The sequence below is a fragment of the Clytia hemisphaerica genome, unplaced genomic scaffold, assembly GCF_902728285.1.
Source record: "Clytia hemisphaerica strain Z4C2 unplaced genomic scaffold, Clytia hemisphaerica genome assembly, whole genome shotgun sequence".
Lineage (NCBI taxonomy): Eukaryota > Metazoa > Cnidaria > Hydrozoa > Leptothecata > Clytiidae > Clytia > Clytia hemisphaerica.
The window spans coordinates 591,733-615,616 of record NW_027104370.1 but is presented as its reverse complement, the minus strand read 5'-3'; the positions used below and the strand labels follow the sequence as shown (position 1 = coordinate 615,616).

The 23,884-nt window shown below is 35.3% G+C and overlaps 3 protein-coding genes across 3 annotated transcripts in view; 2 read left to right on the top strand and 1 right to left on the bottom strand.

Annotated features, from left to right (window-relative positions):
• LOC136818475 (RNA helicase Mov10l1-like) overlaps nucleotides 1–23,884 on the bottom strand; it is a 120,037-nt gene that overhangs the window by 48,111 nt on the left and 48,042 nt on the right. The window contains exon 14 of the mRNA XM_067074809.1: nucleotides 23,519–23,587. Within this exon, the coding sequence (XP_066930910.1) occupies nucleotides 23,519–23,587 (69 nt within the window). The remainder of the gene's footprint in view (nucleotides 1–23,518; nucleotides 23,588–23,884) is intronic.
• LOC136818432 (uncharacterized) lies at nucleotides 185–12,626 on the top strand. Its single transcript, XM_067074770.1, has 8 exons — nucleotides 185–1,419; nucleotides 2,284–2,485; nucleotides 2,847–2,966; nucleotides 3,758–3,838; nucleotides 4,017–4,418; nucleotides 7,892–8,059; nucleotides 10,078–10,268; nucleotides 11,752–12,626. The coding sequence occupies exons 1-8, from the start codon at nucleotides 322–324 to the stop codon at nucleotides 12,040–12,042; spliced, it is 2,553 nt and encodes an 850-aa protein (XP_066930871.1). The 5' UTR covers nucleotides 185–321; the 3' UTR covers nucleotides 12,043–12,626.
• On the top strand, nucleotides 17,472–22,743 carry LOC136818497 (uncharacterized). Its single transcript, XM_067074837.1, has 6 exons — nucleotides 17,472–17,902; nucleotides 18,375–18,500; nucleotides 18,759–18,952; nucleotides 19,426–19,618; nucleotides 20,424–21,403; nucleotides 21,916–22,743. The coding sequence occupies exons 1-6, from the start codon at nucleotides 17,539–17,541 to the stop codon at nucleotides 22,090–22,092; spliced, it is 2,034 nt and encodes a 677-aa protein (XP_066930938.1). The 5' UTR covers nucleotides 17,472–17,538; the 3' UTR covers nucleotides 22,093–22,743.

Below are 23,884 nucleotides of genomic sequence, written 5' to 3'. Positions count from 1 at the left end.
GGTATTTAAATCAGCGGATTAAGATCGAAACCTCTAAAAACCCAAATCTTCCGAATCTAACCCCTACTTAAATACCGTATTACTTCGAATAAACGCCCGGGGCGTTTATTTAATTTTTTCGATTTTAAGAGGGGCGTTTACTTGAGGGGGCGTTTAAAAGAAGGGGGCGTTTATTAAATTATTTCAGTTTCAAGTCGAATATTTAGAGCAAATATGCGTTTAAAAGAAGGGGACGTTTATTCGAAGTAATACGGTATTACACTTCAGGTAGGAAGAATAAACCAGCATTTTTATATTAAGTTGGAGAAGATTTCTGATTAAATGAAGACGTTGGTCATTGTAACAGCATTATTCTTGACACTCAATGATTGCAAAAAGGTACCCACAAAAGCAGAAATTCAGGAAATATCTGGAAGCAATGACGAGCATCCTAACAAAAAGGACTACTTTGGAAAAAATGTCAAAATCAACAATGATAGTTTATTTGTTCTGGCTACCAACGGTGTTTACGTTTACCAAAGAACCAATCACACGGCCAAAACATTAAATCAAATTCAGAAGTTCTCATCTCACACAGTGTATGGGTTCAGTCAGGGCATTGCAATAGATGACGGTTACTTGTTTGTTCAAACGGCATTCTGGGATACAACAGTGGGGCTTGTATGCCAATGTTTTGTATACATTTTGAAAAACGGTCTCTGGGAATACTCAAGTTCCTTAGAGATTACTACACAAAGTTATGACAATGATTTAAATGGATTTTCGATGTCAGCTCATAATGGAACATTAGTGATCACATCTCCAAGTAGATTCAAGTCGCAATATCCAAACATTGCTGGTAAAATTTACATTTACACTATTGGCTCTTGGAAAAGAGAGGAATTGTATAAATTGGGCCAATTTGCATTTGGAATCTCCGCAGCAATATATAATGATACGATTTCCGTAGGAGATACTAGTTGTACTGATACTGCATATGATTGTAAAGTTTACATTTATACCAGAGATAAATCAGAAGAATGGGTGGGGCAACAAATTATATTCCCAGAAAATAAAACTCATTACGGAAAATTCGGTAGCGTGGTGGCATTGAATGATAAATTTTTATTTGTAATCGGTTATGAAAAGTCTTCTAAAGGTTACACAAGGACAGTCTTTGTATATAAAAAAGCGGTGTTTTATCAGCCTGTTAAGTATGACCTGCATCAATTATTGCCAGATACTGCTGAAATTTACGATCCAACACTTTTTGATCCAACACTTTTTAATACTACAATCACCTCATCATTAAGCACGTATGGGAATTACTTGGTAGCCGGTACAGCTGCTCGGGACCATGATGGTTCTGTGTTTGTTTATACATACAATGATTTCACAGATACTTGGATCCAAAAAGAGAGGTTGCTACCGTCGCACGAGGTAAAGGTTTTATTCATTAGTTTCACCCTTCTTGACTATTAGTTATTTTTGTATTAGTTACTCTTACGGGCAAAGCTCCAGAAAAATATGAGTCGGTCGGTCGGTATCATAAAAATAAATTTGTCAAATATCAAAAACAAAACCTTCAGTTGAGATATGTTCCAATCCAAGGCTTTTTCAACTTGTTCATTTAAAAACGAAAAACCAAAAGTCTAACCTGAATATTACATATTCAAAATTCACATTTTTGAATGTTCAGGGTCGGTCAGGTCCGTAGAACAATAAGTTAATTTGTTCTCGCCTTAATGATAATTTTAATAAGATTATCATCTTAAAGGTTTTCTACGGGAATAAAAGGAGCTTATTTTAGGCAGTGTCTTCGTGAGTCAGATAAATCAAAACTACTTTTTTACGCAACGATATCCTGCAAACAAGTGAAAGAACGAAAGTTGTTTCGAGAAGTGACCTCACGTTCTATTGCTTTTGTAAATAAAAAAATAGCAAAGTTGATTTAGAGCTAATTTACAATCGAATGTTTTGATTATAAGAGAGCAAACGTTCTATTTATTAGAAACATAAAAACATTCTAAAGAGTATCAGTAAAAGTCCCTTTGAGGAATGCTTTTTTATTCAATGTATTTTCATTTTTTCAAAACCTTTTTCTAATCTTGTCGCACGCACTTATTTTTACTACATCAGCATCATCAGACCTTTCAATCAAAACTGACTGCAATTAATCGAAGCCATTATGACGGACATACCTTCATTATACACTACAGTATAGATCATGAAGCAGCAATCATGATCTAGTGTTTTAGTTTAAAATTCTATAAAAACGTAGGTTTTATTTAAACTTGTTTCAAGGTCAACTATTTTGGGTGCTCTGTTGCGACCACAGGCAATTTAACAGTGGTTGGAAGTGATTTCAGTTGGGCAGAAGGTTCACCAGATGGCAAAGCATTTGTTTATAGCAAGTGGGTACCACCTGCAACTCCTATGCCTATCACAACCCAATCAAAGACCACTCATAACGAAAAAACGACAACCAGTACACCGGGCAAGCAAGGTAGCATCAATTATAGTAAACAGAGTTTGAATGGGAAAAAAATAGCTCGGAAAATACAAAAAGCTTCTAATAAAAGTGAGACTATGGCGCCTTTGATTACTAATTTCAGAGCCCCTTTGCTTTTTTACACCTTAGAATTAGGAGTTTTAAGCCAAAAATACCGAAAAGATGTCTTTGCTTACTTCGCTCGCTTGACTTTTTTAGTTCATTTTTGATAGGGGCGCCAAAATCGAAAATTGTCTCCCAAGTTTAGCCCAATTTTGATCGACCCACCACGCCACTGACACAGACAAACGCAGATAGCTAAACTAGGGGAAAATCTTTTCCAAAGTCAAATCATATTGATTTTGTACGATTTCAGGGTCCAGTATGATGGTCACAATTATAAGCATATGTTCAGCATTTCTTGTGTTGACTTTCATCATTGTTACTGTTTGCTATCGATTGCAGAAATACCCATACAAGCGATTTGATGAGGAAGGTATGTTCTGTGTCTTTTAGAAAGATCTTTAAGGAAACCTGTATTAAATGTGCAAGATATGTCTGTTCCCTTGAAACTTTTTAACTAATAGCTTTTTAATTATTGTAACATATTTTAACACATTTATTGACAATTTTATTACTTTTATTATCCTACAATTACAAGTAGAATGAGAAGAAAAACGTGCGTTTATTATTGTACGTAATAGCGCATTAACATTCTTTTTTATTCTACTTGTAGCGACTCTGATATAAATATGTGTACATAACTTTCTTACTTGTTTTTTTAACTGATGATGGTCTTTGGATGAAGACCGAAACGTTTTAAATATTAAATAAAATAAAATATTATTACAAAATGAAGCTTCTAAGTTACATATTTATTATTAAGCTGATTGCCCAAACAAATTTATTTAATTATCTTTAAGGGTATGATGTACACACTTCAACATATTTCAAAGAGCCAAATTTTGGTTCGTTAAAAAGATTGAAAAGGAAAATATAAAAAAACTCGTCGGGTACTCTCGACCGTTTCTTTGTAGGAAATTGGAACCTAATTTTCACCCATCTTATTTTCGAACTATGAGGTTACAAGCTTGGCGTTTTTCGCTATTGATTTTCACAGTTGACATACACTACAAAATCCTTTCTATTTTTCAGATTTTTGAGTTTAGGATTAATTTTCGCCGTAGACACCTAAAAATGCCATAATTAAAAATCTAAATCGTGTATTTTAAAGCTAAAATCGTGTATTTATATAATACTTTCATACTAAAAATATCTATTCAACAGATCGTCGTCCACCTTCAAGTCTCCCAAACATTGCAGAAGACCTCCATGAAGGATCGGAACCTATATTACTTGACGCGGAAGGTATACTTTCATTTTAACGATGATGTAATAAGCCTTTTAAAGATAACTTTGTATTAGCCCTCCATAGACTTGTTTCTGGAAGTATTTCGAAAAAATGTCGGTAGAAAAGTAATTTTGAATTAAAGCTTTTATCTGATTTTGCATATCTAACACCCGATAGTATTGTTCAAATCTACAGAATTGTCATTGGCGAAGGAAGAGTGCAATCAGCGAATCACAGAGTACTTCCAGAAGTGTCATTTTGAAGCAATGAGCAATGACAGAGAAATGATGGAATACAAGCCGCTTGCAAAACAAGAAGATAGCGCATTCTTATTCCCAACAACTATCCGACGATTCTTAGCGGGCAGTAGAGCCGAAAGACTTTTCATCGAGTCTTCAGACTATGATTTCATCTACGAAGTCGGACCAGGAATGGTGACCCCAGATTTCAAAGAAGGACAAGAAGAATGTAGATTTTATTGCACACCCACAATGAATATTGGTTTTTATTATGTGTTAGATTCAAATAAACAAAAATTATCACCTGCAACTATGCAAGCAAAAATGTTTGCCCAAATAATGGATCCAATCAAAGCTGGTAAGTTAGACCTATCAAACGGTCTAAAACCGTTGGCCATACCTCCCTGACTACTCGACTTAAAGTGAGAGAATCGAATGTCTTTGGAAAGAAGATCATGAAAATAACTTTTTTTAATGAAATTAAAACTACCTTCTACTTCTCGAGCTACAAAACATTTCTACAACAAAAGTTTTGAATTTCAAAAATAAATTACTGGGTGTGCCACAAATAAGTTACCCTCTGTGACTTGATATTGCAGGCAGTAGCAGAAACATTCTTCAAAGGTTGTTTCAGAATCATTCACAGGAAAGCCTAACTTAAAATTTGGTGTATTACTTTTTAATTTTACTTCATTAGTTCAATAGTTATGTTCAAAAAACTAAAATGTCGATTTCAAAAAATGTCGAAAAAGGCTAAAAACAAGGGTATCAATTTATGAGAGCAGGAACTTCTTTTATAAAACATTAAAGTAAAGTTAGCTCCTTGTAACACTCCTTCATGTTTTCTTTATCGCCATTGTTTTTTTTGTTTTTTTACTTTTGTTTTCCCTTGGGTATAAACAAGACGCAGAATGCTTCAACCCCCACAAAATCTTCAGCATCTTTCCAAGAGTTTCTGAAAGTTTTTTGTGTGTGCATCATTGTTGAGAAGGTGAAAGTTTTGAGAAAAATGCCTCGTTTGAACTGTTGCAGCTCATGCTGATTCACAGATGATGGAATGTACTTACAGGGATGCCTAACCTTGTAAATAAGTGCTTTTTATATAATGGAAATACATTTCCTGGTGCATAAAATCGTTTTGAGTCTCTATTCATTACAATCAATTTAATACTCTCGTTTTTCGCCTTTTTGACGTTTTTAAAAATTGACATTTTAGGTTTTTGAACATAACTAGAGGTAGGGGGTAAAAGTCGGTATCTTCAGATCTTCTTCGCCTGGTGCTTTTTCTGTTCCATATAATGATAGAAGACATTTAAAAAAATTTTTTTTTAATTTTTTGCATTTTTGACGAATTCCAGTCCAAAAAACTGCCCCGGGGGGCTTTTTTACCAAAAAAATCAGCTTTTTTGAGGTTTATTCTTCATATCTCTTCTAAAACTTGCTCAAATTCAAGATTTAGTGTTTTTTATGAAAATTTAACCTATTGTGATGCATTCTGCGCAATTTTTAAGGTCAGAAGTCCAAAATTGGCCGAACCCCTCTGGGGGTACTGATTCGCACTACAGGCAAAAATTGGAAAAAATGGCATTTTCAGGCCTTTTCAGGCATGTAAATATCTCAAAACTATTGCAAATCTTATTTTTTTCACTTGCTGTACTAAATTTTATGAAGAAACAACAAAATAATCATATTGGATTGAAAATTGTGCCTGTTGGAGCCCTAAACGAGCTGTTTTAAGCCGATTTTGGGTAGCAAAATGCTTTTTAAGGCCAATTTTGCAAGCTCATAAACTTTAAACTAATTGATTCACACGTCTGAAATTTTCAGAGATGGAAGTCTTAAGTAAAGTCTTTAAGCAAAATGAATTTCAAGATTTTCACTTTTTTCAAAAAATCATAATGGCGTCTTCAAAAATCGCTTTTTAACAAAAAAAAAATCAGATTTATCAAAATATAGCATTTTTTAAGGCAAGCTTCTACAAACTGAGTTTAAATGCTGATTGAAATTTTTTTTGCAGTGATAGTACTCTGGAGATACTCCAGGGAAATCAAAATCATTTGGGTCTGGGATGCGTCTATGTCCCCCATTATGGAAATAAAATCCCTGCTAAGAGCCATTTTTCAGGCAAAAATCCAAATTTGGACTGAAAAAATCTCTAAAATGACAATAGACATGGGCCCGAATTTTCTTGCAGTGATAGTATTCTGGAAATACTGCAGGAAAATCAAAGTCATCTGGGCTTGGGATTTGGATATATACATCATTTTGGAATTGAAATTCTTGCTAAAATGCAATATTTCAATCAAAAATCCAATTTTTGACTGGAAAAATCTTAAAAATGGCAATAGACATGAACCTAAAATCTTTTTGCAGTGATAGTCTTCTGGAAATACTCCAGGAAAATCAAAATCATTTGGGTTTATGTGATTTTAATTTCCCTGGAGTATTTCCAAAAGACTATCACTGCAAAAAGATTTTAGGTTCATGTCTATTGCCATATTAGAGCAGTTGTTAAGTCAAAATGGGATTTTTGCTTGAAAATGTTGCAATTTAGCCAGTTTTAGCACAGATTTCAATTCCATAATGGCAGATATACCCAAATCTTAAACCCAAATGATTTTGATTTTCCTGGAGTATTTCCAGAATACTATCACTGCAAGAAAATTTGGGCCCATATCTATTGCCATTTTTAAGATTTTTCCAGTCCAAATTTGGATTTTTGCCTGAAAAATGGCTCTTAGCAGGGATTTTATTTCCATAATGGGGGACATAGACGCATCCCAGACCCAAATGATTTTGATTTCCCTGGAGTATCTCCAGAGTACTATCACTGCAAAAAAAATATCAATCAGCATTTAAACTCAGTTTGTAGAAGCTTGCCTTAAAAAATGCTATATTTTGATAAATCTGATTTTTTTTGCTAAAAAGCGATTTTTGAAGACGCCATTATGATTTTTTGAAAAAAGTGAAAATCTTGAAAATCATTTTGCTTAAAGACTTTACTGAAGACTTCCATCTCTGAAAATTTCAGAGGTGTGAATCAAGTAGTTTAAAGTTTATGAACTTGCAAAATTGGCCTTAAAAAGCATTTTGCTACCCAAAATCGGCTTAAAACAGCTCGTTTAGGGCTCCAAAAGGCACAATTTTCAATCCAATATGATTAATTTGTTGTTTCTTCATAAAATTTAGTACAGCAAGTAAAAAAAATAAGATTTGCAATAGTTTTGACATATTTACAGGCCTTAAAAGGCCAGAAAATGCCATTTTTTCCAATTTTTGCCTGTAGTGCGAATCAGTACCCCCAGGGGGGTTCAGCCAATTTTGGACTTCTGACCTTAAAAATTGCGCAGAATGAATTACAATAGGTTAAATTTTCATAAAAAAGCACTACATCTTGAATTTGAGCAAGTTTTGGAAGAGATATGAAGAATAAACCTCAAAAAAGATTTTTTGGTAAAAAAGCCCCCCCGGGCAGTTTTTTGGGCTGGAATTCGTCAAAAATGCATAAAATTAAAAAAAAAAATTTTTAAATGTCTTCTATCATTATATGGAACAGAAAAAACACCAGGCGAAGAAGATCTGAAGAAGTTACTCTACCCCCTACCCCTAACATAACCTTTGAACCAATGAAGAAAATTAAAAAGTAATACGCCAAATTTTAAGTTAGGCTTTCCTCTGAATGATTCCGAAACAAACTTTGAAAAATCTCTCTACAACTGCCTGCAATATCAAATTAAAGAGGGTAACTAATTTGTGGCACACCAAGTAGAAGAAAATCAACTTTGTCTGCTGAAAAGAGATAAGTTCCTATTTCCATTGCATACCATTCAGGTTCATCAGTGTTCACAGAGCTTGAGAAACGACAAGAATCACAAGCAGCCCTGCCAACAAAAGATGTGAACGACCATGTATTAGCATTACGCTTGAATCGATGGCCCACATACGTCCATGAATGTATTAAAGATCAACTTTCAGATGAAATTTTTCAATCTATTAAAGGTAGGTTTCAAATGGGCTTTTCCAGAAAAAAAATTGAATTTGGGGGTGAAGGATGTAACATTTTTTGACCCCCCCCGGACAGCAGTTCTAATGTCCCCCAACAGCAGGTCTAACCCCCCGAACAGCAGGTCTAACCCCCCAGACAAGCATCAGTTGGACCCCCCTGGACATTCAAAATCACCCTCAAACGGAGAAAAATTACGCACAAACAGAACAGGTTTACAAGGACGCAAGGCAAATTTTGTAGTTTTTCACTACCCCCCGGACACTATATCCTCCCCCCCCATGTACGAACATTTTCTGGAAGAGCCTAATGTACACCGTGGTAATCAAAAAATGCATCGCTCTCACACTGTAAACTATTACTTCTTGACTTAACTTAACTAAGAGTCTTCTTAACTTGAACAAGCTTTATGACATCTTCAGTTAACAATATAACAATAGCGTTCAGTTTGAGGTCGTTGTTGTTATTTTCTGCCCGCGCAGTTTGATTATTCGCCCGATAGTGTCATTTGGGCCCAACGCGAAGCGGAGGGCGCAAATGGCACTAGAGGGCTAATAATCAAATTGCAAGGGCAGAATTAATGACAACAACGAACGAAAACTTTACGCTATTGTTATATTGTTAACTTAGTTTAGTCTCTTCGCTTCAATGCAACGACTTCAATCCAATTCCGAGCGGGCCGCAAATGACGTTATTGCCCTATATCCGAGCGGTTAATAATATTTCAGCCCTCTGAAGCCTGGCGCTTTAGTTTCCTCAGCGCGGGTATGACAATTTGAGTCACAAAACCTTTCAATACCGCCCGCCGATTGAACCTTTAATGGCTTACTTAATGACCGCTATATGGTTAACAATACTTTATAAACGTTACTCCATAACTCGAAATTTCCTTCACTCGAATAAATTTTGTTGTGAAGACTCGGCTGTAGTTTGGCTGAACTTTTACCAACGAATTGACCAAGTTAGTAGTGCTGGTATTGACTATAATGTTACACATCGTATATCTATAGACTGGGGTTGTTTATAACATTATGCAACTCGACGCCTCTTTACTAGGGAAAATTGTGCAAAAAAAAAACGCAAGTGAAGCAAGCCCAAAATTTTTTTGACATTTCCCCGTTTTCTAGGGCTAAAAACTGCCATTTGTGAGGTAAAACGGGGAAAGGGGCACTGAAATCAGGGGTCGGTAGTAAAATATCAGACATATATGAGTAGTAAAATTATTATTACGAATTTTTACATACAACCACCCTGACTCTTGGAAGAGGTATTTTACTACCCTGGTAGTAAAAGTTTTTGGGATAATTTGTCATGGAGACCACCTATTTTTTGGCTGCTTTTCGGATTGATTTTACAAAAAAAGCTAAAAAATGATTATTTCTGTGACACATTTTTCACTTAGTGCAATAATTAATGTTTTGCCCTTAGAATTAAAGTTTTTTTTATATTGACAAAAAATTTCGAGAATTTGCAGCAAACAACTTTCCAACAGAAAATTTTTTCAAATTATAAAAATTTTCAGATTTTTTCAGAAAAGTCATCCAAAAAATTATAAAAGAATTACAAAAATAGCTAAAATTTGTTAATTTTACCAGTTTTAACTACCCAGTGGTAGTAAAATCTGTTCAACTTTTAACACATAGATACCGCCTATTTTAGTATTTAACTACCCTGGTTAGTAAATTTTTTTTCTCGCTTTTTCGTCACACCTCCACCGTAGTATAAAACGTCATTATGTCTGAGAGTTAACTACCGACCCCCCTGCTGAAATCAGTGTTTTGAAGAGCCTTTTTGCACCCCTTTCCTTTTCGGCACCCCCCCCCAAAAAAAACCACCTGTCACCATGCTACTGGTTGTAAAGTATTGTGATAACTATTACGGGATAATTGAAGTTAATAATATTAAAATCTTTCAGTTTCCATACCTTAACAAACCATAGACCTCGTTTAAATTCACTTAGCTTCACCAAAATTTGACACGATTTTTAAATAAAATTTTCCCTCTCCTTTTCTAGAGAAACCTTTATATCTGGTCTGCAAATCACATCCGAGCAGCTCTGACGAAAACAAAGATTATGAATGGAGATTATCATTCAGTGTTTTGGAAATTGAAATCGCAAAACTAATTAATGACAATCTAAGAAGGTCATACTTGATGTGTAAACATTTATTGGCAAAGACAAAACTATTGAGATTCCCAAGAAAGGTACCCAAAATCTATCTGCAGATTTTTTAAACCAGCAATCTCAGTATAAAATTTAAAAAGAACTTGCTTACCGTCAATCGCTTTTTAAACCAAATTAAAAACAAGTGATACTTTTATGGACCTACATGGTTATGCATTTAACATATTTATAATTGATATCTACGTGACGTGACCATTAAACAGTCATTCAGAACACAAATAGTGACGATCTATCAAAATTAGTCGTTTGTTTCTTATAAAAAAACGTTTAGAAACCAAAATTTCATGCTCTTGAAATATTCTTTCATACTAAAGACTTCGTGAGCAAAAAAAAAACATCTATCTCATCAAAATATTGAGTAATTTGGCTTAGAACATTGATGTATGCTTATTTAATAGTGATTCTTATAGATAAAGATGCGTTTTTTGAGCTGAAAAATTCTTTTTTTTACAAAAATCTGTTTGAGCCATCTTTTACCTACTTTCATTCAAAAAATCAGAAAAAATTAATGATCCAATATTTCACATAGTCCAAAAAACTCATTTTTTTTTCTCCAAAAAACGAGCTCCGTCACATTCGAGGGTTTATAGTTATGCATCTTTGTGCAAAAAGTCATAAACAATGAAAGAGCCAATCTCGAGAAAAGCTAATACCTAAGTAATTGATAATGTGCTTATAAAAAAATATCGAATTTGGCCAGTTTTTCTATAAAAACACGCCAAGCAACCAAAATTTCATGTCTAAACACACATATTCTTCAAGAGTAAGCCCTCATGAACGAAAAAAAACATCTATCTCATTAAAAAATTGAGTAATTTGACTAAGAACATTGATGTATGCTTATTAATAGTGATTCTTATAGATAAACATGCGTTTTTTGAGCAAACATAATTTTTTTGCGAAAATCTGCTTGAGCCATCTTTTACCTATGATGGTACCCTACTTTCATGCAAAAAATCAGAAAAAATTAATGATCCAATTTTTCACAAAGCCAAAAAAAAACAATTCTTTAGCCGTTTTTTGGCAAAAATTTGGGCAAAAATTTTTTTTTTAGAAAATCGGGCTCCGTCACATTCGAGGGTTTATAGTTACACATCTTTGTGCAAAAAATCAGAAAAAACTAATGAACCAATCTCGAGAAAAGTTGGTAACGAACGAACGGACGAACAGAGGTTAATTTATAGGACCTCCACCGGGGTAGGTCCAAAAATTCGCATATACGGTTTTATATGAACTTCCAACACTTTTGAAGTCTCCGGATGTTCTTAACTTTTTGGGTTTAAGGCTTAAAATTGTTCTGATAATGTTCTTACGTTCGCCGTTCGCGAGTATCTTTGTGCATTTTCTCACCAAATAAGGGTTTTTAGGGTCCATATAATGCCTTAGAATGTTTTTAACTTGTTCTTAAAATGTTTTTTGCCATCAAAGCCTTATGTTTCTATATAGTTTGTTCTTAACATGTTTTGATTTGAATGATTAAGGTACCTCTTCTCTTTGCTTTAGTGCCACGTCAAATCGTACGAGCTGAAGACAGTTTTCATGTGGTTATCAAGAGAATTGGACACTTTCGAAGGACAAGAATACGATCAAGTGGAATTAACATTAAGCATATTTCAAAGATTACTTGAACATTACGAAGAAAAAAATCTTTCAAATTTCTTTCTTCCACAACAAAACATTTTGGATACAAACAAGGAAGAAAAAATGATCGAAGGAAGGAAATTTTTGAAAAACTACTTCAGTGATGAATACCATATTGCTCAATTGATTGAGATTCTAGGCAAGAATGGATGAAGTTTATTTAACTCTCGCAATGACGACATCAGATACAGATATTAAGTAGAAAAGAGTAAAAAAAAATTACTTGAACGGTGCACGAAGTGAAAAATCTCAGTCACACGTTTATAAACTATGTAAGAACATAAGGGTTCCACTGACCAAAATACAAAGAAGAAGTTAAAAATATTTTAAGGCTTTGCGGAGTTAAACGCCCGATTTCTCAGGAAAATAAACAAAGGAACATTCTTTGGCTTAAAGCTCAAAAAGTTAAAAATCTCTGAAGGCTTCAAAATTTTTGGATGCTCTTATAAAACGAACAACGGATACATGTTTAATGACAGGGGGCAAACCCTTAGGACCGTCCGTGACATCTTTTAACGCAACCAAACCTGGTTAATTTCAAGGAATAAAGTATTTAAAGAGTTTTTCGCGAGGGGGTTTTTTCCCCCATGCATCGCATAAAAGATGTGACAGGTTCTAAGGGCTTACCCCCTACTCGTAATACCTTTCAACTAATGGTTTCTAATATTTTAGTAAATTTTCCCTGAATGATTTGTAGATCAGATCTTGAATGATTGTTAAATTAGAAATATTGAAGAAAAAAAGAAAAACTTTACAAAAAGATGTTTAATTTTCCATGGTCATCACAAGCGACTTCAAAAACAATTGAAATACACGTTGTTTTTTTATAAGGAACTCGAGGCTGAAAATGGTTCAAAAAATAAGGAATTGTTAAGGAACTGCTCAGGCTGAGAATATTAAAGTGGATTTGAAAATAATGTACCTTATTGGGACTAATTTGACCAAATTTTGATCTTTCAAGGGGCAAAAAGTTCAAAATTTCCTATGTAGAAAGGAACTCGATAAGGAACTTTGAGACTGAAATTCTCTGTAAAAATAAGGAACTTCAGGCTCAGAGCAAAGTTAAGGTTCCTTATAAAAAAAAAACGTGTAGAACGTCCCAGATAAAAGAACAAGACGTATGGAACATCCTGAAAATTTCGACCATATGACAGCTTCAGTAAAAACAAGATAAAACTTAATCCGAAAATTGATTTTGCCATGGATCAATGTGGAGTCAGATCACAAACAACAAAATTTTCATTTTTTGAAAAAACTAATATTTCGCTTCACAACAAAAGCATCGTCAGAGTGATAGTAATACTAAAAATGTTGAACAAATTTCTAGAAAAATCAAAAATCAACTAGCGGAACAAATTCAAGTCTCTAGAGGCTTTCAAACCCGAGTTCATTTCTGGATTTTTATCTTTAATTGCCAGTGCCTCTTTAAACAAAAGAACAGACCAATTATCGCTTTTGTCAACAACTCGAATGTTATTGCGAACGTGATTAATCCGTTTATCACGTATTTCATCATCAGTGAGCGTCCTGAGACGTCCAAGAAAGACGTTCTAAGAACGCTAGCGAACGTTCTAGCTAATCTAATTCATTTACTAGTTAAGTATAGTATTAGAACGTTAGTGAACGTTCGCGATTTGCCTCTGTTCAGGGTACGTTTTTCAACTCCATGATTTCCGGGTAGGGTCGTAAAAACAACAAAGTTCAGTCCCTCGTAGGGTACCTTTTTTAGGGAATTTGGGGAAAATGTGGAAAAATGTGGAAAATTTTTGAGAAACTTTTGGAATTTCACTCCAAATTAAGATCACTTTGTTCGAAAATTTTGGCAAAATTTTCAAAAACAACTCCCACGTAGTGTCCGTTTTACGAACCTCAGCGGAACACATCCGTCGGTCGTCAAGGGTAGTATTCCTCGTGGGAACGCTCCCAATCTGAAGTATTAACCTTTGTTGACAATTGATCTTTTGCGTGAGTTCGAGAACATCCAGGGACGTTCATTAACATCAACGTTCTTGAACGTTGTAGTCGTCCCTGGTCGTTCTAAAACGTTATGGAGCGTTCCATTTCATCTGTATTTAAAATCCGCTCCAAAGAAAATTCAAATAATAATGGCCAATCCTCAAAAAATTTGTTTTTCGACTTGTGTTAATTTCCTTTTTGATTGATACCTTTTTAAAGCCGGAGTAGGATGATCAATGAATAATAAAGTGGCAGCATCTAAACACCGTTATCGAACGCTGCGTAAGCGTTTCAGTCACTAAACTTATCTGACAAAAAAAATGAGTAGATATTCGACAAGAAAAATCGGATATCGAAGATTTTCAGTTGAGCTCGATGGATATTCGACGAAGCGAAGCTGAGTTTCCAAAATATTTCAATATATTTCGAACCATCACGTATGTGACAAACCTAATTATTTGCATTTAATTGACTGTCAAGTGGAATAAACGATAAAGCGAAAGCCGTGACGTTTGGTATATATAGACTAGAGTGTTACGAGAAGACTCATTGGTTAATCTCTTCCAATTAAACATCACTTAGTAAGGACGTTTGGTGTCAATATGACGGAAATTATTAACCCAGAAAAGATATTTTCGTTACTTTGAATAGTTCAAAGTACCCATATCAATTAACTTTAACAAGCATTTCCACTAAAAGTTAAAATTTCCAAATAATAAATCCATCTTACTATACTAAATGAGTTTATGAAAAATGTGTGTAACGCAAGATGGTAGCAAAGCTTCAATTTCGAATGGTTTGTCAGGAGGTTGATTCGAGTATGAAAGAGGGATTTCGTGCAGTTTTGAGACAAAAAAATCTTATTGTCTTTCGAATAAGGAGTTGGCGATACGTCGTGGTTTTTATTTCATGTTTAAAATTTCATTTTCATCTATGATTGAGCGCGAGAATTAGCACTACCTCCCGATGAAGCCCCCTCGAAGAAAGGATTTAACGTTCGAATCGAAGAAGTCCCATTCTCCTTAAAAATAAAGTTAAAGAGCATCAGCAATACCATCTTTATCGTCCTAAGGGCTTTTGATGCACAAGCTAAACCGGCGTCTAGTCTACCCTAAGCGCTTTTGAGGAAACTGGTAACGAAAAAAAAAACAAGAAAAAAATTTTTCTCGACGATGGTATCAAAACACAAGTGTGAGAGTGCTCTTGTGAAAAATGTAAGATACCCTTGCATTGAAGCGATGAAGTAACGTCAATATAGTAAGTACAGAGACTCGGGAAAATACCTGTGTATGTGTTGATGGGAGTTTGCTTGATTTGATTCAGTTGAAGCCTGAAAATGCCGTGCGCTGAGAACAAATGTTCCTTGTAAACTCATTACCAGTCCCCTAAAAAGCTGACCACGCCGCTAATGGTTGGTAGGTGTATTCGAGAGACCAACCAATCTGGCCTGTTAAAAAGACAATGCGAGATGTCTTTGTTTTGTCATTTTGGCACATTGATTGCTTGTTGAGCAACCTTTTAGATTGGTATATTTAACACGGCGATGGGGTGGTATCCCGAGGGGGAAATAGGTTTGCCGGATGATAGGAAGGTGACGCCCGACTTTTGGAAACTTATTGGGCAAAATCTGAAAGAACAAGCCGCCATTTGAGAGCTTTTGGATGGTTATCGGTATTTTTCTGCCGAAAAGGAGCACTGCACCATTGGAAGATAGGGATTTTTCTTCTTCTACCGTTTTTTTAATCCTTGGGAGGACTGAGATTAGATTAGAGTTTTAGCGGGATTTTGGATGTTCAAAAAATGCACCCTTGAGCGCGTCGCATACTCATACATTTTCGAAAGTGGTTGGCACAAAACGTTGTTTCAATGTTCATATAACGTTCCCAACGTCCATTTAACGTTAAATGAACGTTGAAAAAACGTTGGGTGCCAGCTGGGAAGGTAGAAAAGCTCATGAATGAACGAACTGATTAATCTGTTTGAAAAGTTTACATCGTAAACTTCCTATGAACCACGATAAATCAACGTTATACAACGTGAAAAACCCAAAACGTTGGTGCCAGCTGGGAAGGTGGAAAAGCTCATGCATAAACGAACTGATTAATCTGTTTGAAAAGTTTACATCGTAAACTTCCTATTACCTTGATAAATTAAGGATCCATATAACGTTAGATGAACGTTGAAACAACGTTGTGTGCCAACTGGGAAGGTGGAAAAGCTCATGAATGAACGAACTGATTAATCTGTTTGAAAAGTTTACATCGTAAACTTCCTATTACCTTGATAAATCAAGGATCCATACAACGTTAGATGAACGTTGAAACATCGTTGTGTGCCAGCTGGGAAGGTAGAAAAGCTCATGAATGAACGAACTGATTAATCTGTTTGAAAAGTTTACATCGTAAACTTCCTATTACCTTGATAAATCAAGGATCCATACAACGTTGATGACGTTGAACATCGGTGTGTGCCAGTGGGCAGGTAGAAAAGCTTCATGATGAACGAACTGATCATCTGTTTGAAAAGTTCAGTTAAATTCCTTTACTTGATAAATCAAGGATCCATACAAATTAGATAACGTTGAAACATCTTAGTGCCAGCTGGGAAGGTAGAAAAGCTCATGAATGAACGAACTGATTAATCTGTTTGAAAAGTTTACATCGTAAACTTCCTATTACCTTGATAAATCCAGGATCAAAATTTTTGTCAGGACTTTGCTTCTTTGTTTGTGGAAAAACATTATGTTATTCAGCCAAATATATTTGCTTTGGAAAACAAACAATTCTATACGCAAACTTGAGAGGGACTTGTTAAAGTTCAAATAAATTGTACCCGGAACGGAAACATTTTTTCATGTCGCAATACCCATTGAAATATTTCTCCTTCTAGGGTTGTGATTTTTTTTGTCGTTGAGTAGAACCTCTATTTGCTTGACCTTATTTGGATTTTTTCTGTTATTTTGCTATTCAAGTTCATTGTCTAAAAAGCTTCTCAATTGTGCGCCATAAACCTTATAAATTTTGGAAAAATCCTCAAAATCAGTCAGTCGCGATTCGAGAATATCAAATCTTAAAAAAAACCTGGTAAAGCACCAACACAATGTTTGAGGGAGCCGTTCAGTGTTCTATGGATGGTGAAAAAAAAGACAAATTCGAAAAATGTTTATCTAATTCTATGTACATGAACTGGTTTTGGTTTCTTTGGCTCGTGATGAGCTCGTAAATGAGCTATGTGTTTTAGCGTATTATAGAATTTTACAACTTCGGGGCGAGGTTTGACCAGCTTACATTATTAATGTGAACTAATATGAGAATAATGAGGAGAATAATGAGGATATCTCAGGTCCAGAAATTTCATGATTGTGACCAGCCGGCTAGGTACGAGAAAGAAGTATTTTTTCACCAAGTTGGTTTCGCTTTAACTGTGCACATTGTGTAATAAGACTTACGTCCCTTGATAGAGGTTTCCAAATGGTATAAAAGAATAGTGCACACTTAAAGCGAATAAGACTTTCTTTAAACTCTGAAGGAGAAATCTATTGTGTGCGTATGACAGTTCAGTCCAAATTGTAGAAATTATTTGTGAAGTTTACTACTTGGAGGAAACTTACAATTCATTCTTAAGGTTAATAAAATAAAAATAAGGCCCGTGTGATAGTCCCAAGTACCTTTATCATAAAGAGATAACATAGACATGGAAACTTTGTTGGCAATGCTATTGATGTTTATGGTTTTGATACCAGCACGGAAAGTTTATGGTGATACTACAGTCAAGGTTGCTAAGGGCAAGAAGTGCGTGCACCCGCCAATCGGTATAAAGTGCTATAGTAAACCGGGTGACGGCTGCTGGCCATCAGGAGATGATTGGGAAGGCTTGAATAAAACATTGAATGGAAATTTGAAGGATCCTGTTAATCCGATATCGGCATGTTTCAAACCAGCTGGAGAGACTGATGCAATGAGCAAGGAGCGAGAAGCAGAATGTTCACAGCAATTACAAGACTTCAAATCAGATCCGTACTGGGTGCGAAAACATTCCGGACTCACACAATCAGCAGGTATGTATAGGTTTAAATATAGACATTAGTAGGTTTAATTAAGTCTGGTTGATTTTCAGGTTTTCATTGATTTTGCCCAATTTCCCCGATAAGGCCTTTTTGACAGTTTAATCATTATGTATATATTTGAAGAACAAATGATCGAAAGTGGCAAAAAATTTCTAAAAGTAGACAAAAATTTAAAAATCTTCCAATTTACACCTTTCAAATTGTCCAGAATAACCAAAAGTCGACTCTGTCAGATACACATCTTGAAAATTGTGGAATTTGGAGCCTGTCAGATATCTTCAGAGCCAAAAAAATGACCCTGACCAGCGGCATGGCTTTTATTCTTAAAATAAAATTTATATTCTTTTTAAATCAAAAATAATGTAAAAAATAGATATCCTCATTTCAGATTTATTTCTTCGAAAAAAGAGAATTTGACTATTCTATATCCCTGTAACATCTAAGATCTGATTTTATATTTTAGGTCAAGTAGGGGCATGGAATTCAACGGAAAGTGTCAAGGTAGTAGAAGCCAGGACAGTCGCACACATCAAAACCGCCGTCGACTTTGCACGCAAACACAATATGCGTATAGTTGTTAAAGGCACAGGTAGGTATCTCACATCTTTTTACCAAAGAAATTGATTCGTACTTTATTCAAGGAAATATATGTTTTTGAAATTTATATATGTTTATTGATTGATAAAATTGCGTGATGTCGCTTAGAAAAACTTAAAAAAGCCTCCAGAAACTTAAACTTTGATCACTTCTATTGGATCGTCAATCTTTTTTACTCAGAGAAATTATTACGTCGAGGGCCAAAAAGATCGTCAAACTATCATACAAAATATCTTTCTGAATCTTTCAGGTCACGAATACAACGGCCGTTCCAATGCACCTGATTCACTCCTTATATGGACATATCACATGAGCGAGATTATATTCCACGATCAACTCTCATGGGATTGTCCTGCATGCAAAGACGAGAAGGTTACCAGTGTCACTGTAGGCGCTGGTGTCGTTTGGGGAGATATCTATGCTGCGGCAAACAGGAAAAACTTGGTAAGATTATTACACGCTTTTTTATAAGAACAAACTATATAAGAATCTTTTAAGGCTTGGATAACCAAAATGTTAAGAACAAATTAAAAACATTTTAAGGCTTTGTGGACTCAAAAACACCTTTTTTAGGAAAATGGGTAAAAATGGTCCACAAGATGGTGAAAATAAGAACATTTCAAGAACATTTTTAGGCTTGAAACCTAAAAAGTTAAGAACATCCCAAGGCTTCAAAAATTTTGGATGTTCTTATAAATGAAAACGTGTACACGCTTTTTTAAAAGAAAGAAGCACAAGAGGCTCAATTATAAAAGCAATCCCAACCTCACCTTTCGAAATGGCTAAGATAATACTGACTTTAAGTCCTTTTCGAATCAATAAGTGAATAAACGAAGCAAAATCCGGAAATTATGACCGAACCGCCACAGCCAAAATCCATAGGTTCTTATAAAAAAACGTATATTGCCGTACTTTAGTACGTTCAAGGAGGAACATGCCCAACAGTCGGTGTCGTTGGATTCACCCTGGGAGGAGGAATTGGTATCTGGTCCAGAAAATATGGTCTTGGTTCCACCAACTTATTACAAGCGACTGTTGTGACGGCTGACGGCGACATTAAACGAGCGTCCAAAGTCGAGAATCCTGAATTATACTATGCTCTTCGTGGAGGTTAGTATTTTTTTAGCATGTTTATCTTATTTTTTGTTCGTAGGTTTTTTGCTTTTAAACACTCTTTTTTTTCTCAGTTTCTAAAATCAGTATTATCTTACTTTATATAAATCTAAGCTCTTGTGCCGTGTCAAAAGTTAGAATTTAATTTCCCATGTACGAAGATTTCGCCTCTAGCTTTATTTCATACTGATTGTCAGATTGTTATTATATTTAACTGAAGAATCTTTCTGTACATACTCCATTTGTGGGTAAAGAAGAGGAAGTCCGATACCAACTTCTGCTTTCAACGACAAAAATTTACTTCTACTTCTGTATGTACTTTACGGACCAGAATAGATAGAAAGTCTCAGAAGAAAAAAAAGAAGATAAAGTGATCGAAGACTTTTAGTGGGTCACGGGATTTGCAGCCAGTTGGTTCCGCTAAATCTGATCTGATCTAAGCAGGAAGGGAGAGGGCGAATTTGTCTTGAACGCCCTCACGACGCCCTCTTGGTTATTGCTCTTTATTTAGCTTATGCTTTATATAGACCCTAGAAGCAGTTTCTCAATCCCGCCAATCAAAATATTTTTAACGGAGTTTTTTTTTAAAGTGATAGCTACATCGATAGTGTAAGATCTACTTTAACTTGCATACTAGCAATGTAGCGTAGTTTGTCGTTAGGCAAAGTGTTAACACTACAATGGCTTCTTTGTGGGCACCACTTTCAAAAAAACTTCGATCAAAGATGGCGAAAATAGCTCGGTCCAGTGTTAATAAAGGTCAGTGCTTACAATTAATGTTTTCTTTTTCTGATCAAATCAGGTGGTTTTGGATTTGGCATTGTTGCTGACATGACCATTCGAACCCACCCATCACCTAAACAAGTCATCCTTGTGAAAGGCGACATTAGTACCTATTGTGAGAGCTCATTCAAAAAACTACTCGCACACTTTTTCACAATCTACAAAGAAGATTTGGTTGGACCACACTGGGGTGATTATGCGAGAGTGAAAGTCCCCGGCAAACATTCAGGAGAGAAATACAAATGGGTATTGTCAATTAACATGAAAGCTGTGGACATTTCATTAGAAACAGCGAAAAGAGAGTGGGCGTCTTTCATTCGGTTCGTCAGTATCGGAGATCTCAGCCACATGTACAAATTCGAAAAATCTAAATATGATGTGTTAAAGTTCTTGACTATGCCTGGAAATACATTCTGGAGCCGTGCCAATCCTGGTACAGTACCAACACTGCAAGATGAATTTGAGCCACATGCAGCTTACAACTGGGGTACGGAATTGGACAAGGGATCTGAACAGTTCAAATACTGGCTTCAATTCGGTACACGAAACTTGAGAAATGACCAAATATTGACCGACCCAACAACAGGTGCAGACAAACTCATAACATTCTTTAAAGAGCTCGGCGATCTACCCAGCACAGCACGCCTTAGCATGGTGTTTAAGGGTGAGGACAACATATTCAACTGTGCAAGCAACGAACTGGCAAACACTCCAATGGCCCGAATGAACGAAAGCTTCGCAATGATTTGGGCGTGGGTCGGAGTCCGCAGATTTCATCCAGATATACCCATATCATTACAGAAAGATTCTAAAAATACCACATATACAGAAATCAAGGATGAATTCTGTAAAGGTAACAGTCTCGAAGCCTGTCCTGCATCAAAAAAAGTACAAAAAGCATTTCAGAAATTTAGAGAAGCAACACCAGGAGCGGGGTCTTACTTCAACATTGCCGATTATTTTGAGAAGGATTTTAAAGAAGCTTTCTGGGGAAAAGAGGTGAGTTCATTGTTAACAGATATCTTATCTAAATATCTAGATGGAGCTAATCTTATCTTTGTCAGGCTATAGGTCATAAAGCAATATTGAATACCAAAAGATGTCACGCTAGACCACAGTAAATCTTCGCAAAACAAGTCAACTCAAAATATTGGTATATGATAATAGGAACATTGTCGAATTTAGTTTAGATGGTTAAACGTTCCCGGTGGTGTCGTTTCAGTGTGATTTCCCACACTGTGACCTGGTTACTACCAAAAAATTTTAACCGGTTACTTTTTCGTAGCGGCTTTTTGCGCAATGCAAAAGGAAAAGGAAACGGTTAATAAATACAATAATGACCGGTTCTTTCGGGCTGTACTGTGAAATATTGCCCTCGGTCAACGCAACAGCCTCGCAAGCTCGGCCGTTACTTGACCTCGGGCAATATTTCTCGGTAAAGCCCTCACTAACCGGTCATTGTACTAATAATAAAAAATTGTTTCTATTTTGTATGTTTTTTCTTTACACAGATTTATAAGAAGTTGAGGAAATTAAAGGATAAGTATGATCCACATGGATTGTTCTACTGTCACCATTGCGTTGGATCAGAAGATTGGGAATATAAGAGCGAAAAGCTATGCAAAAAAGGACCAGCAAATGAAGAAACGGCCCAAAAAGCACCAACGCCAAACAATGAAGAACTCTAAGAAGAATTCTTTTTTCGAATTATATCATGAATTTTTCAATATCGCACTAGACGCGATTTTACTGACAACGTGGGAGGACGAATAATTTTCTTCATTTTCCAGAGTGCATTATTCCGACTCTCGTTATCGTATTACTTAGTACATTGGTGGGAACAAAAAAGGTTTCCCGCTGCTATCCCGTTTGTTTACAAATTTAACATTTACATTTTTCTTTGGTAAATTAGTAGGCATGTGTCGGTGGTAGGGTGGTAGGGTGGGCAATTAGAATTTAAATCAATTATTTTTTATTTATTGACTGATTAATTAAGTTTTTTCAAATTTAACATTCACATTTTTTTTCTCGGTAAATTAGTAGGCAGGTGTCGGTGGTAGGGTGGGCAATTAGAATTCAAATCAATTATTTTTTATTTATTGACTGATTAATTAAGTATTTTCAAATTTAACATTCACGTTTTTTTTCGGTAAATTAGTAGGCAGGTGTCGGTTGTAGGGTGGTAGGGTGGGCAATTAGAATTTTAATTAATTATTTTTCATTTATTAACTGATTATTTAAACATTTTTAAGTTTATTTTCATTCACATTTCCATAGCGCATTGTATACCTCTTTCTTCTCCATCAGGATTTTGTTCAAAAACTTTCTACAATTTATATCAAATCTGTGAATCGAAACTTGTATCTTCAATCACCCTTGCTAAATATTTTCATAAAGGTGGGCCCATCTTTGTTCCTCAAGATCCTCATTCATCCTTATCATCTCCAAAGTTAGCTCTTTCTTCAAAAAGTAAAGATTCTTTGTGTTTATTATACACTCAAATGAACCACAATACCTCAACTATTACACGTTTTTTTTTTATTAGAACGTCTTAATTTTAGCTGAGGCTGGATGTGCCTATTTTCTCATCAATTTTCAGCCTGAAATGTTCTTATTGACGTTCTTGAAATCGATTCGCTTAAAATCTAATAAAACCTTTGAATGTCGATATTGGGTTAAAAATCGAGTAAATTTGCTATTATTTTTAGATAAGAGGAATAATTACAGTAATAATTGCACAAAATCCTTAAGAAATCTAAAGATTTTTAAGCGACTTTCGTCAAACTATTCGATTCTCAGGCTGGACATGTTCTTATAATGTTCTTAAATTTTTGACAAATTTCAGCCTAAATGTTCTTACAAACTGGGTTCTAATAAAAAAAAAAACGTGTATACAGAAAAGTAAGGTTAAGTTGAAAATCTGGCAGGAAAGCGAATTTCTCAGTTATTCGAAATTCCAGATATTCGAAGTAAATTCGGGAAAAGAATCCCCCCTAAGAAAGCCCCTCCTTGGAGCTTCGAATAACAGACAGTCAACCGTGTAATGATAACTCGGATCGGGTGTTTTACCCGATTTAAGAATTTAATTATATCAAATTCAATGAATCTACTAACCTGTGATTCTTCAGACCCGGCAGCAAAACCAGCAGGAATCATGCATTCCGGTTCTGTTGACTGACCAGCCTACAAACATAAGAATATACCTTACTACACGAATATTACTAGGCAAGCATTCAACGGCCTTGAAATTAACACGAATTTTATTGCTTTTTCAAGGAAACCATGGCTGTTTTTAATTAAGGGGTTTCTATTAACACACATTGATTTTTCGATTTGTGCTCCTTCTCCATGATCATGGGGTCCCGTATCTAGCCCATAATAGCTTCCTGTCAATAGTGGTTTTAGGTGGTTTTAACGTCTTTTTATAAGAACGAACTATATGAGAATATAAGGCTTCAATGGCCGAAATATTAAGAATAA